At 38.5% G+C, this 15933-nt stretch overlaps 1 protein-coding gene across 1 annotated transcript in view; it reads left to right on the forward strand.

Moving 5' to 3' along the window:
* LGR5 (leucine rich repeat containing G protein-coupled receptor 5) overlaps positions 1-13942 on the forward strand; it is a 90818-nt gene extending 76876 nt beyond the window's left edge. Inside the window, exons 15-18 of the mRNA XM_031507895.2 lie at positions 1713-1838; positions 6476-6621; positions 8249-8332; positions 9970-13942. Of these exons, the coding sequence (XP_031363755.2) occupies positions 1713-1838; positions 6476-6621; positions 8249-8332; positions 9970-11060 (1447 nt within the window). The 3' untranslated portion in view covers positions 11061-13942. The remainder of the gene's footprint in view (positions 1-1712; positions 1839-6475; positions 6622-8248; positions 8333-9969) is intronic.
* The last annotated feature ends 1991 nt before the right edge of the window (positions 13943-15933 follow it).

Below are 15933 nucleotides of genomic sequence, written 5' to 3' on the forward strand. Positions count from 1 at the left end.
AGGTATTACAGCAAAGCTGCATACAACACTGTGTAATCATTTGGGGTCCATGAAGATTATCAGTGCATCTGCCTCTTCTCATTCAATTTATTAGCTGTTAATCTGTTGTAGCAGTGATAAAGATTTCCTGTTAGTTGTGTATCAGGTCTCAGGAATTGGATTAAAAACTAAATAAGAAACTTTTCCCAGAATTCATCTCTATTTCATTGTTCCTCATTTGGTGAAATAGCTTTTCCTCCTTAGTAAGTTCAGCCAGAGCAGTTAGTGGTCAAAACATTCACAGCCAGTTTTGCAGGCCTTGTTCATAAGCACTTCTCAATGCTTACTAATTTTTTTTCCTACTTCCAACTATCACTATAATACTTTTTTGATATGACTTGCTGAGGCATTGGCTGTATGGGGAAGATGTGAAAAAAATTCTTCTGGAGTAATTTTGCTGCATGGTTATCACAAAAATATGATGTTGAGCATTTGCTCACAGATAATCCAGTAGCTGCTAAATCCAGATTCGGAGAGGTATTCTTTTCTGTTGATGTGCAAAGTCCTCTGAATTGTGCACTGACAAATGCCTACAAAGACAACTTTGTCTGTAATATCCCATTTGGGGTCCTTCTCAGAACTTACCTAGTTTGTGAAGTGACCAGTAAATTGTAGCTTTGGACAATGACATACAATAGTCAGAGGAGGTTAAAGAAAAAAGCCTTAAACACAAACAGGAACACAACGTGCCAGTGTTTCCTGACCTTGGTGGACCTCTAACCTTGCTCCACCTCAAGTCAGTGGTCATTTTTAGCATTGCACTAAGACCTGAATTTCATCTGTGGTCTTTAATGGTGCAATGTGCAAGAAAACGCACACTGAACCAGAGAGGTAGAAGCCCAGTCCACCAACATACCTTATTTTATGCCTAGGCCTTAGATTCAGTGTATAGTCCAGACTTTCCTGTACATAAAAGCATTTCAACTGCATTAGACTTTGCTTCTTTGTCCTTGACTGTTGACATTTGAAGTATTGCAGAGTAGATAATTCTGAGGAAGACTGAAAAGACTCATGAATAAATTGGAGAGAGAGAGAAAAAAATAGAAAACAGTACCTCTGGACTCCTCCTCTTTCACTACTTTGCCATATCTTCTTGATCACTTGCCACATTTTCATTCACCTGATTTACCTTCCCCAAGTTACCTATCTGTGTTCATCTGCACTGTTAGGTCTTCCATCAGCCACTCAGACAAACTTCAGCTTGGAAATGTCATCTCCCTCTGCTCCAGCCCAGACCTGTCCCTTCCTGAAATGCACATCTTTCCCACACACCTGACCTGCTCCTTGGGCAGCTTTCAGGACAGCCATGCCCTGTAGCATCCCACCTAATCTTTTAAACTGTGGGAAGCTGTTCGGCTCCTTTGAATTCAAACAGTCTAGGGAGAAGGTTTTTAAATTCATTTGCTAGTCTCAAAACTGGCACTATGAATGTTTTGAGTCAAAACTTGGGAACAGAGACCCAACTAACTACTAGATGTTATTGTTAGCTTTCTGCTAGACATGAAGGTGAGTACTCTTGAGCAGTGCTGCAGCTTTGCTGCAGTCACTGGGGCCTCTGCTTAATACATTTTTTATTGAGTTAGAAAACTTTAACCTATTTTTTCAATGTGACACTTCTAGTGCTGAAAAAAAAAATGAAAACCATAAGCTGATTTTTATTTGCTGTTATGCAGGGATGTGTCATCCAACCTTTTGTCCTCTTTTCCTGTGACGGGGCTACATGGTTTAACTCATTTAAAATTAACAGGAAATCATGCCCTACAAAGTTTGATAACATCTGAAAATTTTCCAGAACTCAAGTGAGTATATCATTAAAACTAATAAGCCACATTTGTGTTCATGTGCAATGGAAGGTGTGTCAGCGTGTAACGCATGTTACTTCGTATTGTCAGTCTTTGATCTGTGCCATTAAAACTAAAGCAAATATGATAAAAATGATAGACTTCTTTTATTATGCTCACTTCCAACTGAAGAAACTATGAAGGTTTTGAAATATTAACCCCAGTACTTGCTTAGTACGAGCCACATCTGCTTCCTGGTGATATGTTTCAAAAGCTGTTAAAATAATATCGCTGGCAGCTTAGTGATATGTCCTTCTTCTACTGACTGTGCTTACAGAACTCTCCTTACACATAATGAGAACACAGTAAATACAAGGGATGAATATACTGCTGAAAGACCAAAAGATTTCACCTCTTCTGTTTGAACATGATTTTTCTGTAATTTTTTGATTAAGATTCAGATAATTCTTTGCCAGTATTACTAACACACTTTGATACTAATAATTTCTGTGGGTTCTCTGTGATACAGGAAGGAAGTGTCCTCTAGAGACCATGTGCAGCTCTTCCAGTCACTGGATGACCATGGCCTGTATGGAGCTTGAACCCACAACCTTGGCATTATTAGCACAATGCTATAACCAACTAAATTAATTTCAGGGTCAAAGCAAAGAGAGTTTTGTCTCTCACTTCAGGATTTTTGGGAGTTTCCCCTAACTCTCCTTTCATTTTTATATTTTAATTGGAAGATGCTAAGTGCAACATATACTTTATCATGTTTCACTGTAAAAAGTTTGGTATCAGAAAAAATGAAAATATGAAACAAACAGTGTGCACATAGTTAGAAAATCACAGAGGTTGTGAGGGACCTTTGAGGCTGTCTTGTCTAACCACTTGCTCAGGCAGAGGCACCTGGAGCCCATTGCCCAGGACCACATCCAGACAGCTTTTGAGTATCTCCAAAGGTGAAGAGTCCATCCTTACGTTTTCACTAGATTTGCCTTTTGCACTGGAAAAGGCCCAAGAGTCCTTGCAGGCAGACAGTTCAAGATGTAAGCATTAACAAAAAGGGCTGGAGTGTTTGGAGTCATCAGTAAGAGAACGATGAATAGAAGTGTGGAGCTGATTAAGGCTCTGTGTACAGCACTGGAGGGATCCACCCTAGAACACTTCTGTAATGGCATGTTAACACAAACTGATATAAGAGCTGCAAAAAATTGTTCCAAGGTCCTTAAAGGCCTTAATCAACCCAAAAATGGTAGTTTGTCACAGAGGAAATTAGGCAGTGACTTCATCAAGTGCATGAAACTATAGCAGTAACATTCAAAGTACTAGAGGCCTTAAACCTCTTTTACATTAGAGATCTTGAGATAAGTGTCAGAGGCCAGGGAGCAAGTACCATGAAAATCATGATTGGTTGAGACTGAGCTTGTACCATACTTCTTCTTCTCTATTGACTTTGCCCAAATGTTGAGGCAGGTGACAATTCTAAAATAATTGAAATTTTTTCAAAAGAATGTAAACACAAGAAAAGTGATTACTCCAACCTGGCAAATATATCATGATGCATTACCTTGACCTAGGGATATAAGAGGTACTGCAGTAATCCTAGAATAATCCATTATTCAACTGAATTATGTATAAGATTTAAAAAATTATTTTCTCAAAGTTATACTCTATATGAATTTCTCTTCAGCAAAACTGTGTACATTACTCAAATGAAAGTACAGTGTATTTCATCTGAGCAAATTGTTAACATAGATGTGTCAAACTAACTTAATTCTTTGTAAAAATGCATTCAAAGTATGATATCTAGAGTTAATTAACATCTGTAAGAACAAATTATACCCAGTCAGGAGAGAATATGGTAAAAACCAGACCTACAGTCTGCATGACTTTTACTATAAATCAAAATGAGGTCAAGATCTCACACAGGATCATTGCACAGAAAATATACAAAGCACCAAACTTAAACAGAAATCTAAAACAAAATGAAATTTCACAGTTTGCAATTGCTGTAACTAGCCAGTGGTTACATTAAAGACAAATTCCTGTATAAAAACTTCCTACTCATCTAAATTCATCAAAACAGGCACATCAAAGAGCTGAGCATCCCCTTCCCCATCATCAGCAATGGCACTAGTACACTCAGCAGATCTGAACCCAGCCTATTGCAGCAAGCCTTGGGGAGGCAAAGCCAGGCTGCCAGCCACTCCTTCCTTCTTTATCTGATGCTTTGATTCAGTGCTGAAAAGAACTCAGTGCTTTGCTCCATTCATCATAACTGTGCCTTCCTGTTCACCATTAACTCCACACCTTTGTGAGGGAGAAAGCGACCTTGTGTTCTCTGCTGCTTAATCTAAAAACAGAAAAAAAAGGCATTCCTTGCTAGAGGAAAAATTATCAAGAATACAGATATCATTAGTAAGATAAGGAGTGTATAAAAATAAAGTTAGGCAGTGTTTCTAAGAGAGTTTAATTTGACAAAGTCCAAATCTAATCACCCACATCAAATAAGTACCAGCCATAAAAAGGAATGCCTCCAGCACTGTACACCTGAAAGTTCCTTTTTTTTTTTTTTTTTTTTTTTTGTTAAATGTATCTTTTGTGAGAAAGAAAACCTCCTCTGTCACCAAGAAGATCTGATACTTATTTCCCTGCTTTGCAAGATATGTTTTGTCCTCTGTGTTCTGGGTTGCAGCCATTGTGTGCAGGTGGGCTTTGCACACAGATGAAGCAGCATTTGCTAATTTAAGGATTATGTGTATATCCTAATAACACAGGCTGTGGGGAAAAACAAACATAAAACTGTCCAGATTTAAGAATGGATGCTAGAAATACCTACAGAGAGGATAAGAAATGTGAGTCTTGCTCTTTAAATATCATTTAAAAGCCACGGATGTTTTTGGTTACATCATCAAAGTAGTGGACCAGTGCAATGTGGGAAGTCCACATTTCCAGTTTATGACAGGCCAGCAGGCTGAGAGAAGCACAAGATCTGGAAATCTGTCATAGAGCTGTTTGAATAATCAGAGAATAGAATACATTTCTATCAGTCTCTTGTGCCTAAAATATCCACTAACTGTTCATTTCCCCCAGCTGTATCAATGTCCTTCCAAAGGTCTGAAGCCACAAGTTGCAGGGATCACCTAGCAGAACTGTCAGTTTTACTTTTGATAATTGTTTTAGTTGTTGCAAAAAAAAAGGGAACTTCTATTTGGGGATTGGGATTGTTTTTATCCCAGATGATTAGCTATGGGCTAGTCTAGTAATCAATGGGTTTGATACTAGTTTATTTAAGAAGGGCTTGTGGAAAATGTGTTCAAAAATGTTTAATCAAGATAATCTCCTTATGTTAAGGGATGGCATGCAGATGAATGCATTAGAAATTAAATATTTTAATCTGCTGGCCTGAGATTGCTTGGATCTCAGTTGGATCTTGATTATCTTGAACTTCTATTGAGTACCCTAAAAATTTTGTACTGGGTACAAGGGTACAGATTATTGTGGTTAATTTCAAACAGAAATGTAAGGTTATAGAACCTAAATGCCCCCAAATGCACTAATTTTAAAAATCACTTTAGGACTAAAGATTCCATTTGTTCCCCTTTGTACCAAGCTTTTGGCTAGTGCACAAGTCTAAGTCCTGTTGGCACTGGGCCTGATTCAGCTTGATTTCTCTGCAGATTTCCCAGGGGGTTAGAGGTTGCTTATTACACTCATTATGTTAATTTACATAATTAACTTGTTGAAAGTAATCTAATAGGAGAGTCTAGTTCTACTTTATTCCTTTTAAGTTAATTCAGAATAACTTCTAATCACCTCTTTATCTCTGAACTTTTTGGTATATCGGGCTTTTGGAATTAAGGTGAGTTGTTAGGTTTTACTATTGCTGTTGGTGAACTGTGCAAGTTAAATAGATCTGCTTCCAAAGTATAAAATATATCCATGGAATAGAAGTAGTCTACAGAACTCAGAAAGTAGTTCTTGTATGCTCCCCCCGAATTTGCACATCTCCAAAGATTAAATTCACAGTGTATCAGAAATGTGCAATTTTCTGACAACAAGAGCCTTCATAATCATTTGAACTCACTGACACATAATAGTGTTAGGAATAAAAATTACCTTAAAAGAATTAAGAATGAGTGTTCTCCTTTTTAAGATAATTAATAAAGTAAAAACTTTCTCTCAGTGACATTTTACACACAGTGCCTCATTCACGCACCTTTTGGTTTAGAGCACTGCTTTCTTGATCTTCTGCACAAGAAACAATCCTATTTTTGCTGTCTTACTGTGAAATGAGTTGAAGTGGAGAGAGGTGAATAAAGCTTGATTTCCAAAAGATCTCATTCTTCCTAAAGTGGAGAAATTCAATTTTGGGAAGTGTTTTGTTTTTGTCTAGTAGACAGGTTGTAATCTTTGGATGTGGTTTTATTTTTTTTAAGAAATCATTAAGAAAGTAGCTGTTGGAGAAATCGTTGGTTCACACAGAAATATAGTTCTGAGTAACATTCACTCAACAGCAAGACATAGATCTCCCATTTTCATGTCTCCTATGAAAACACATAAGAAAACTCCATGTTAACTGTAGAGGAGCAGTACAATCTAGTAACTGGTGCTTAACCACTATCATGTCGTGCTGCCTCATTCTTCTGCAGGGTCATCGAAATGCCTTATGCCTATCAGTGCTGTGCCTTTGGAGCTTGTGAGAGCCACTACAGAATCTCCAGCCAATGGAACAAAGATGATAATAGCAGCCTTGATGACTTTCATAGAAAGGATGCTGGACTGTTACAAATTCAAGGTAACCATCATCTTAGACTTTTAAGTGTACCTGAAGGCTATGAGCAACCTCTGCTTTTAAATAAATTCAATCCTCTTTACAGTCGTAGACATGGCCTCTCTCTGTCTCTTATTCAATAATATGTTATTTAAGTATTCCTGTGCTTAGCAAACTCTATTTTAGGTCTGCCCTTCAAAAATCTCACGCCCTCATAATTCATCCAAATAATAGCTATAATAATGTGGTAAATTAAATATTCCCTTTATGTGAGAGACAGGGTAGTTCAGCTGGTATTAACTCCATACAAGAGTGGGCCAGCAAAGATGTAGTTTCTTGCCAGCCTCAGAATCCTAGCACATCCTAGGTTTACCCACACACTTCAGGATGAATAATAACCAAAATATGTTGCTACTTAGGCATATTTTTTCATATAATTGTAGAATCATAGAATCTGCTGAATTAGAAGGGACCCACAAGGATCATCCTGTTCAACTCCTGACCCTGCACAGGGCAGCCCCAAGAATCACTCCATGTGCCTGAGAGCATTGTCCAAACACTTCTTGATCTCTGACAGGTTTGGTGCTTGTGATCACTTTCCTCTGGAGACTGTTCCAGTGCCCAAAGATGAACCTTTTCTTGATATCCAGCCTAAACCTGGCTTAACTTCATGTCATTTCCTCGAGTCCTCTCCCTGGTCATGAGAGGAAGAGTTTGGTACCTGCACCTCTGCCTCAACTTGTGAGGATATTGAGGATTCGAATGATGTCTCCCCTCTGTCTCCTTTCCTTCAGGGAACAAACCAAGTAACCTCAGCTCCTCATATGGCTTCCCCTCAAGGCCCTTCACCATCCTCGTGGCCCTCCTTTGGAAGCTCTCTAATATCTTTAGCTTTATATCTTTCTTATCTTGTGGCAACCAAAACTGCCCCCCTCCCTTGCCCAGATGGCAATGCTGTGCCTGATGTCCCCTAGGACAGGGTTGGCCCTCCTGGATGCCAGTGCACTGCTGTGCAGTTCCACTTTCCATGGAGCAGGACCCCAGGTCCCTTTCTGCAGGGCTGCTCTCCAGCATCTTGTTCCCCAGTCTATTCACATAACCAAGGTTGCCAGAGAGTGCTCTTGTTCTCTCAGACACGAGACTACTGCATTTTTCTTCCCCTTCAGCACTAGGTCTCTTACTGGATCTGTTATGTAGGAACACCCATACATTTACACCACCCTGTTGTTTTCTGTGCTGTCTCTGCTCCTGCAAACCAGTAGGTCTCAGAGCAAGAATAGAGTAAAGAATATGTGCTAGTTATCGCATAAGAAACACATAAGAAACACAGAAAACTTGATTCATTCCTAATAGTATGGCACAACAGCAGAATTCATATTTTAAACTCCTTCCTAGGCTGTCATCACACTGCAAATTAGGCAATAGAGAATGTATCTGTAGGTGATTATTTTCATAGAAGTAAAGAAGCCAACTTCTAAAATAATCCTGAGTACAATTCAAAACCAAGTAGGCATATGTCTGCTTCTGCTCAGTTTGGCAGGGAAAGAGACAAGACCAGGCCTTAAATACCACAGGCATTTTTGCAACTTTTACTAAAAAACCTTTTCCTGAAAATTGCAGTAACCATTATGAATTTTTCTCTCCCCAATAGATGAACGTGATTTTGAGGACTTTTTTCTTGACTTTGAAGAAGATTTGAAATCTCATCATTCCGTACAATGCTCACCTTCTCCAGGTATGAAACTGCCAGATAGACAGGAATTCAAGGACAGCGTTAGTGGATATTCGAGATGCAGAACAAACAGTGAATCAGACACTAGGACAACAACATGATGATGAGTGTAATACAAATATATTGCATGATAATATACAATATAATATGCAATATACAGTTTTGCATTGAATTCCACAAAACTATTCAGCCACTGTGAGTGTAGCAAAAGTTTTGCCCAGTGACCAAGCTCTGGGCCCATTTTCACCAGAATTGATACCCAGTCAAGAAAATGAGAGAGGAAAGACTCTTTTACTAAGATACAGGTGATAAAGGCAGCAGAATCTTTGCTTTCTCAGTCTTTTGCAAAGCTAAAATAGTTCTTCTGAATGTCACAGAGTTATTTTACACGCAAGCAACTTGAACAACACACAATTTATGTCTATACCTAGGAAATACGAATCACTGCTGCACTGATGTGCTCATTCCCTCACAAAGGACACCCAGCACTATCATTTTCTTTGTAGAATGTAGCCAGTCATGGTCATAAGTTTTGATTGTTTGATTCAGCAAATGTTTTCACAAGCCATTCTTTCATTGTGAAACATGAACAAAAAAACGCCAAGTGACAACTTGTACTTCAGCATTCATTTTAAGCCATGATTCTTGTTTGCAACAGCAACTAATAGCAAATTTTTTAAAGTTCTATAAAGAGGAATAGAAAAGGCAGGAAGCTAAAGAATAATTTGCTTGTCACATATTCTCCAACGGCCTAAAGCTTTGAGTTCATTAAAACATTGCTATCTTCAAGGTAAGTTATCACCAGGCTTGTGGGAAATTTTAGCTTGAATTTTTCAAATAGTATCTTAGAAAAACTTGCAAAATGACACAGTAGATCCTTATGCTTACTTAATGTCAACAGGTGTAGTCATAGAGAGGTCATTTCAGCTGCAGGGTTTATGTCTTCATGGAAAAGCACAAACCACTGTGAGGGGCTTGCCTTGGTGGCTCATACCAAGACACCTAATGTTTCTCTGACTGCAGAGCATTCAGCTTCAACTGCACAGCATATGCACCTCAGTATATAGAGAATACTTCAAGTATTCAGCAAGCTTCAGTCATAATGACCTGACTTCAGATCCTGACACAGGAGATCCAGAAAAGCAGCACTCCCAAATGCAAATGAGAGACACAATTTCCTTGGACTGTGTAATGACATGTTATAAGGTAGCCAATGTACATCTGTCTGTATCCATTACATCATGCTCCACCAGGACTCATTAGAAACTTGTTTGAATTTAGTTAGAGGTAACATTTGCAGCTTTTTTCACACACTCACAAATATCACTGCATTTCTTGAAACTACAAGAGTTGACATTCACGTTACAAAAGGGAACCCATAGACTACTATTCGTGATGAAGGACAAAGACTCATGTGCACCACTAGTGCAATAAGCATCACACATTTAGCAGCATGTTATCAAGGTCTCAAATTACTCAGAGACAGATCAAATTTCCAGCTTCCTTTTTATACTAAAATTCACGCTTCAGCTGTGCAAGAAGTATGAACTGCAAGAAGTATGAACTTTAGTGTCTTAGAAAGCATGAGGATTTTTTTGTTTACATGGGCTTCCCTTACCCTTTTTATTTTGGCATTTCAGGTCCCTTCAAACCATGTGACCATCTGTTTGGTAGCTGGCTGATCCGAGTTGGAGTGTGGACCATAGTGGGTTTGACCTTTCTTTGCAATGCACTGGTGTCTGCTACAGTTTTCAGATCTCCATTGTATATGTCCTCCATAAAACTTTTGATTGGTTTAATGGCCATTGTAAATGCCATGATGGGCCTGGCCAGTGGAGTACTGGCTAGCGTGGATGCATCCACTTTTGGTAGCTTTGCTCAGTATGGAGCACAATGGGAAAGTGGAATTGGTTGCCAAATAACTGGCCTCCTCTCTATTTTTGCTTCAGAGGCTTCCATATTCCTCCTTACCCTAGCTGCACTCGAACGTGCATTCTCTGCAAAGCATGCCACAAAGTTTGAAACAAAATACTCCATTGCTAGTGTAAAAATTGCCATTTCCTTTTGCTTTACGTTGGCACTAATCATTGCAGTGATACCCCTTCTCACTGGAGGTGAGTATGGGGTTTCTCCGCTTTGTTTGCCACTCCCATTTGGAGAATCCACTGCTATGGGCTACATGGTAGCACTGGTATTGCTGAACTCCCTTTGCTTTCTGGTAATGACTATTGCTTATACGAAGCTCTACTGTAGTTTAGAAAGGGGAGAACTAGACAACATTTGGGATTGCTCTATGGTCAAACATATAGCCTTGCTACTTTTTACTAATTGCATTCTTTATTGCCCTGTGGCCTTCTTATCTTTTTCCTCCTTACTAAACCTCACTTTTATCAGCCCAGAAGTGATTAAGTCAATACTTCTAGTGATTGTCCCACTGCCAGCATGTCTAAACCCACTACTTTATATACTTTTCAATCCACATTTTAAGGAGGATTTGGGAAGTCTGCGAAAGCAAACTTTGATATGGAGGAGATCAAAACATGCCAGTTTGATCTCTGTGAATTCAGAAGACATAGAAAAACAGTCTTGTGACTCAACACAGGCATTGGTAACCTTCACAAGTGCCAGCATATCATATGATATGCCCACCAGCAGTTCACTAATGCCACCCTCTTATCAAGTGACAGAAGGCTGCACTCTTTCCTCAGTCGCATTTGTTCCCTGTCACTAGTTGCAGAAATAGTACAGAAAATACCTCTGTTTACAAATTTTTTAATCCCAAAAGTAAGTGTGAATGTGTGCATATGAGTGTAGAGTGCCTCTAAATTATTATGACACGCCTCAGAAATCAGACAATGACAAAACTTGCAGCAGGCTGAAAATTCAACACTTGAACCTACTCAGCCTGCTCCCGAAATGCTGGGATGAAGAGAGGAAATGAAAGATGCTGAAGTTTGTGCAGTTGTATCAGCTGCTCTCTTTTGAAGTAGTACTAATCAGAAAGGGCATCAGTTTGTCAAGAACAAAAATAGCATATTAAACTTGTAATATTTTGTCAAAGCATCGCCTGATATTTTCAGGGGTTGGGTTGTTTTTTTCCTGTTTATTGCAATTTAGTTTTAATAGTAGTTTTTCAGTGCCATGATTGTTTTTTCTAAGCATCTGTGTATGGCCTTTGTTCAGCAAGGTATCTAAATGGAAGAGTAGTCCTGTTCAAGTCCTAGAGGTTTCTGCAGAATACCCTTTAATGAAGTTCCATGTTTGATAAAGCTGATTAAATGGTTTAACTGGCACTGGGTTTGGATTTTGGAAGTCATCTAACTTGACAAAACATTTTTAATTGTCAGTGAAAGCTAAAAAATTAACATGATGTGAAAGAAGTTAATCAAAATCCTGTCAAGCATTGAAAATGTAATTGTAAATGTCAAGGCATTGTCGCATGGGTATTTTTTTAATGAGGTTCTGCACAGTTTGCTCCTGAATTGCTTTCATGCAAATAGAATTACTCCCAGAATTACTGCTGATGAAATTGGCAGATGACTTGTTTAATCTGAAGGTGGAAAATACTACATAGAAAGTCAGCAATATAAAAAAACTGGCATGCTGAGAACTATTAAAGGACACCAAAGGCACTCAGAAACTTTATTAATTAATTAATTAAAATTAAGGTAATTTGTTTAGGAACCAAACCTGTAATCCTGCTCATGGCATGATCTCTGTCTCATGAAACAGTGATTCTAGAAAGCTGCTAGTTCTTAGTCACTACTCAGTTGAAGGTTTCGAGGCCACCGTGTCCTTTTGGATAAGGATAGCCAATATCCTTAGCTAAGCAATATCAGGTAAGAGTGAGGAGGTTGTGTGATCCGTGTTCTTAGCACTGATGCAAGCACTCCTGGGATATTTCAAACACTTATTGCATTCACATGTTGTATAGAACATTGTGAAATTGGAAAGGATATGAATATCATAAATTTAAAACTTCAGAAGTAAGTGATTTGATCACAGTTTATACTTAGCTGCTTCTGGGATACAGAAGTTTGAAGGCAGAGGACTACTCATCTGAAAGGAGAAGAATCTGGTATGCTCAACTGGAAATTGACATTAGGGATATGCAGCATAGAAATAAAGGTGAAAATTGTTGATAGAGATGGTCATTAGCTAGTGAAATTACTGTCACCAAAAATCTCTAAAATCATATTGGATATATTGCCAAAAAAGATACTGGAGCAGCTGTTGAAATTCAGGGACTTCTGATTGCTTTAGTTTAGGAAAAGGCTTGATTAAGTTAACAGAGTTCTCTGACATTAAATCTGTTAATACTTTGCTGAATCAAGGCGTGCTTGTTTACACATCAGAAACATCCTAGTTAGAAAGAAGAGACTGCAGTCCTTGCAAAGTCTACTGCTAAAATAGTTCAGACAACAGAACCACCTAGAACATAATTCTTTGACCTCATCTGAGCCATCAGGGGATATCCCAGTATTCTTTTCTCAGAGCTGGCAGCTTTTGCTTGAGTAAGCTGATCATTTGAGACAGAAAAATGCACAAATTTACCTGTTTTTGTTGTTGCTAAAAAGAGCTCCCTGAGGAGTAACATTTAATAGCCCAGTATTTGCTGCTCAGTTAATGGCCACTCAACCTCCAGGTGAATGAGGCTAATTTTTTAATATTAGGAAGGCCCAGCAATTAAGGTAATCCATTACAGATGATCTCTGTTGTTCATCTGTTCCTATATATAAAACTTCCTGGTACTCAAAGGATGGATTTTCACAATGAAGAGTTTGCTGCCAACAATGTGTATGCCTTAATTTTCTTGTCCATTCACACTGGCATATTTTTAATTTTGCAGTTACAGATGGCATGAGTTGACTTTGGCTGACATATTAATCCTTCAGGGAAAAAAAAATGAACCAATTCCGAAATTATGTATGATAAAGTCAGCTGGGTACTTATCTTAATCCTTTATCTGTTGTGGCTTTTGAAGCAGTGCAGCACACAGCTGCAGAAACGATGCCTGAAACCACTTTGGATTAAACAGAGGATCAGTCAACCATTGCACAATACCTATTACCGTGTTTACTTAGCTTTAATTTAACTGAGGTCCATCTGTGCTGCTCTGCTTAATGTCATTGAGGTTCCTTTCAGCTTGCTATATTTAAGGAGTTTGTAAAGAAATTTGAGAAGCAAAATACTGTTATAATTCTAAAGACTAGTTAAAGAAAGCTTCTTTTATCATAACTTTTTTAGCTTGCAGAAGGTCCTAAAGGCTTTGTGTCTTATTTTTATAAGCATGTTTGAAATATTTTGATCAGATATTTTTAACTTGAAATTGTTAAAATTCATTTAACAGATTTTTAAAGTAAAATGTGTAAATATAGAACTGTATTTATTATTACAGTGAAATGCAACTACAGTAAAGGACATGAGATTAAGCCCTGTACAGTTTCATATTGATATTTGCTATATTTTCTGCTCATATATGTTACTAGATTCATTATCTGTAAATAATATAATGTAAATGTGTAGTGATTGTAAATAGGTGACATGCTTTCTTTTCTATCAGTGTTCCAAACATATGTAAGTTGTAATAAAATGTAACTACACAGTAAAGAGCATTTAATTGTGACCTAACACCTCACAAAATGGTGTGCATTCTCAATTAATCCTTTCCAACTTATTGCAATACTTAAACTAACCTCCCTATGTGTCTGAAATTCTTGACAAAATCTAAGTTACAGGTTCTGTGCCTTAAAAAAAAATATATATAAAAATGAAAAAGAATAGTAGTGTTTCATTTCAACACAGACTAAATACCTAAATATTTTACCAAAACTTCATTCACAGACCCTTATGAAGAGATCCTGCTCCCTGTGCACACTGCTGTGTTTCACTGATAACCTCTCACAGTTGCCACAGGTGACACCAGCACCTCCAGCTGTGTGACAAGGGTGAGCATCAGGTCAGGCACAAGTCACCTACAACCTGCAGACCATACACAAGAGAGGTGCAATTCAGCTGCACTTCTAATACTGCTGCTTCTAATAAGACAGCGAATTCTCCCACATCATTTCTTATTTTCTCTCTGACCCCTAATGTGGCAGATGAAGCCAGTGAGGGGATAAGCAAACAGCTGGCAGAGCTCATCTGATACGTGGCAGAGGGGCAGCAGCACCATCAGGTATGACATGGATGCAGGTGCTAAGGGCAAATGAAAGTTGGGGATTAAAAGGGGACTTGGCAAGAGCCAAGTTGCACAGGCTGCACCAGAACTTCCAGCTCAGTTGGATTAAAGGCAGGCAGCAGCTAAGCACAGCTGTGTCATTTTGTAGGCAACAAGAACAGGTGAAACAGGGCATGCATTCTTGTTAGGAGACTGCAGCACGGAACAGTTACACCTGCTTGGTTTTTGGAGATGGTGATTGTAGGTAATTTCTATTAAATACTTAAAAGAAAGAAGTAAATTGCTAATGAAGCAAAAATTCTCAAAGCAATTGTTTCATCAGGAATTCATATGACAAGTAATGAATTGCAAAGATTTTTTTAAAGAAAGTGGAATTGTCCTATATTTAAAGAGATTTTAGAATAGTATGCAAGTTCTCATGATAGACGAGGCTACTTTGGGGAAGGTCATTTCAGCCACAAGGGCCTGTGTGGGTGAGGTTTAGAATTGTCTTATTGGGATAGGACAGGATCAGCAGAGAATGGGAATAAGAAAGTCATTCATTATCTTTAGGAGCAAAAAAACAAAAGTATGACAAAGCATATGGGAGTGCATAACTCAGGGAAGACAAAGGCCTTCAGAAGACAGGATGCAAATGGGTGGAGTTTTCTGAGATATTAAGAAGCATAAAGGAGTTTTGTGAAAAATGGGGAGCTCAGAGTGGATACAAAAAGATGGAAATGTTGTGATGGCTAAGGACATTGAAATGGTAAAAAAACAAGCAAGTAAAGATGATTTCACATGCATGTCTGCACCAGTGTAAGTGATATTAGAGCCAGGAACCATAAGGAAGAAGAATGAAATTGCATTATTTTAGGAGGAAGTTAGTACAACTTGAGTAATGAAGAGAAAGAGAATACCTACAAAGGAAGAATGAGCTGGGTGGTGAAAGCCTTGATGCAGAAGGGAAAAACAGGCACCAAGGTTATACATCTTGATACAAGGAAGAAAGGCTTTTATTAATTATGTACCAAATAGTAAGCAGTAGTGCCTGAGGTCACAGTATCAGTGTTCTGGGCAATGTGCTAGCACACATGCACAGAGGACTTCTTTCTGAAAGCACTTGGGCCACAGAGGTGTAGTGTCCTCTGCAGTAACAACTGAAGGAGAGTTTATTGCAGGTTTGTGCAACAGGTTATTTAGGGAGACCAGACAGAGCATGCCACTACTCTGGCTCACTAGATACATTACTGAGTTTTATTTGGGAACTCAGTTCTCAGAGAAGTTGCAGATGGCCAAGAAAAAAGAGCTAGTCAGAGATACAGTGAAAACCATAAAGAAGATGGGATTATCTGTAAAATAATGGATGGGGATAAAGGCTAAGCCTTAGCAGACACTAGCAGAGAAGCACAGAGAATGACAGCACATAAGCAGTGCTGTACCA

This window comes from Lonchura striata, chromosome 5, assembly GCF_046129695.1.
Source record: "Lonchura striata isolate bLonStr1 chromosome 5, bLonStr1.mat, whole genome shotgun sequence".
In the NCBI taxonomy this organism is placed as follows: domain Eukaryota; kingdom Metazoa; phylum Chordata; class Aves; order Passeriformes; family Estrildidae; genus Lonchura; species Lonchura striata.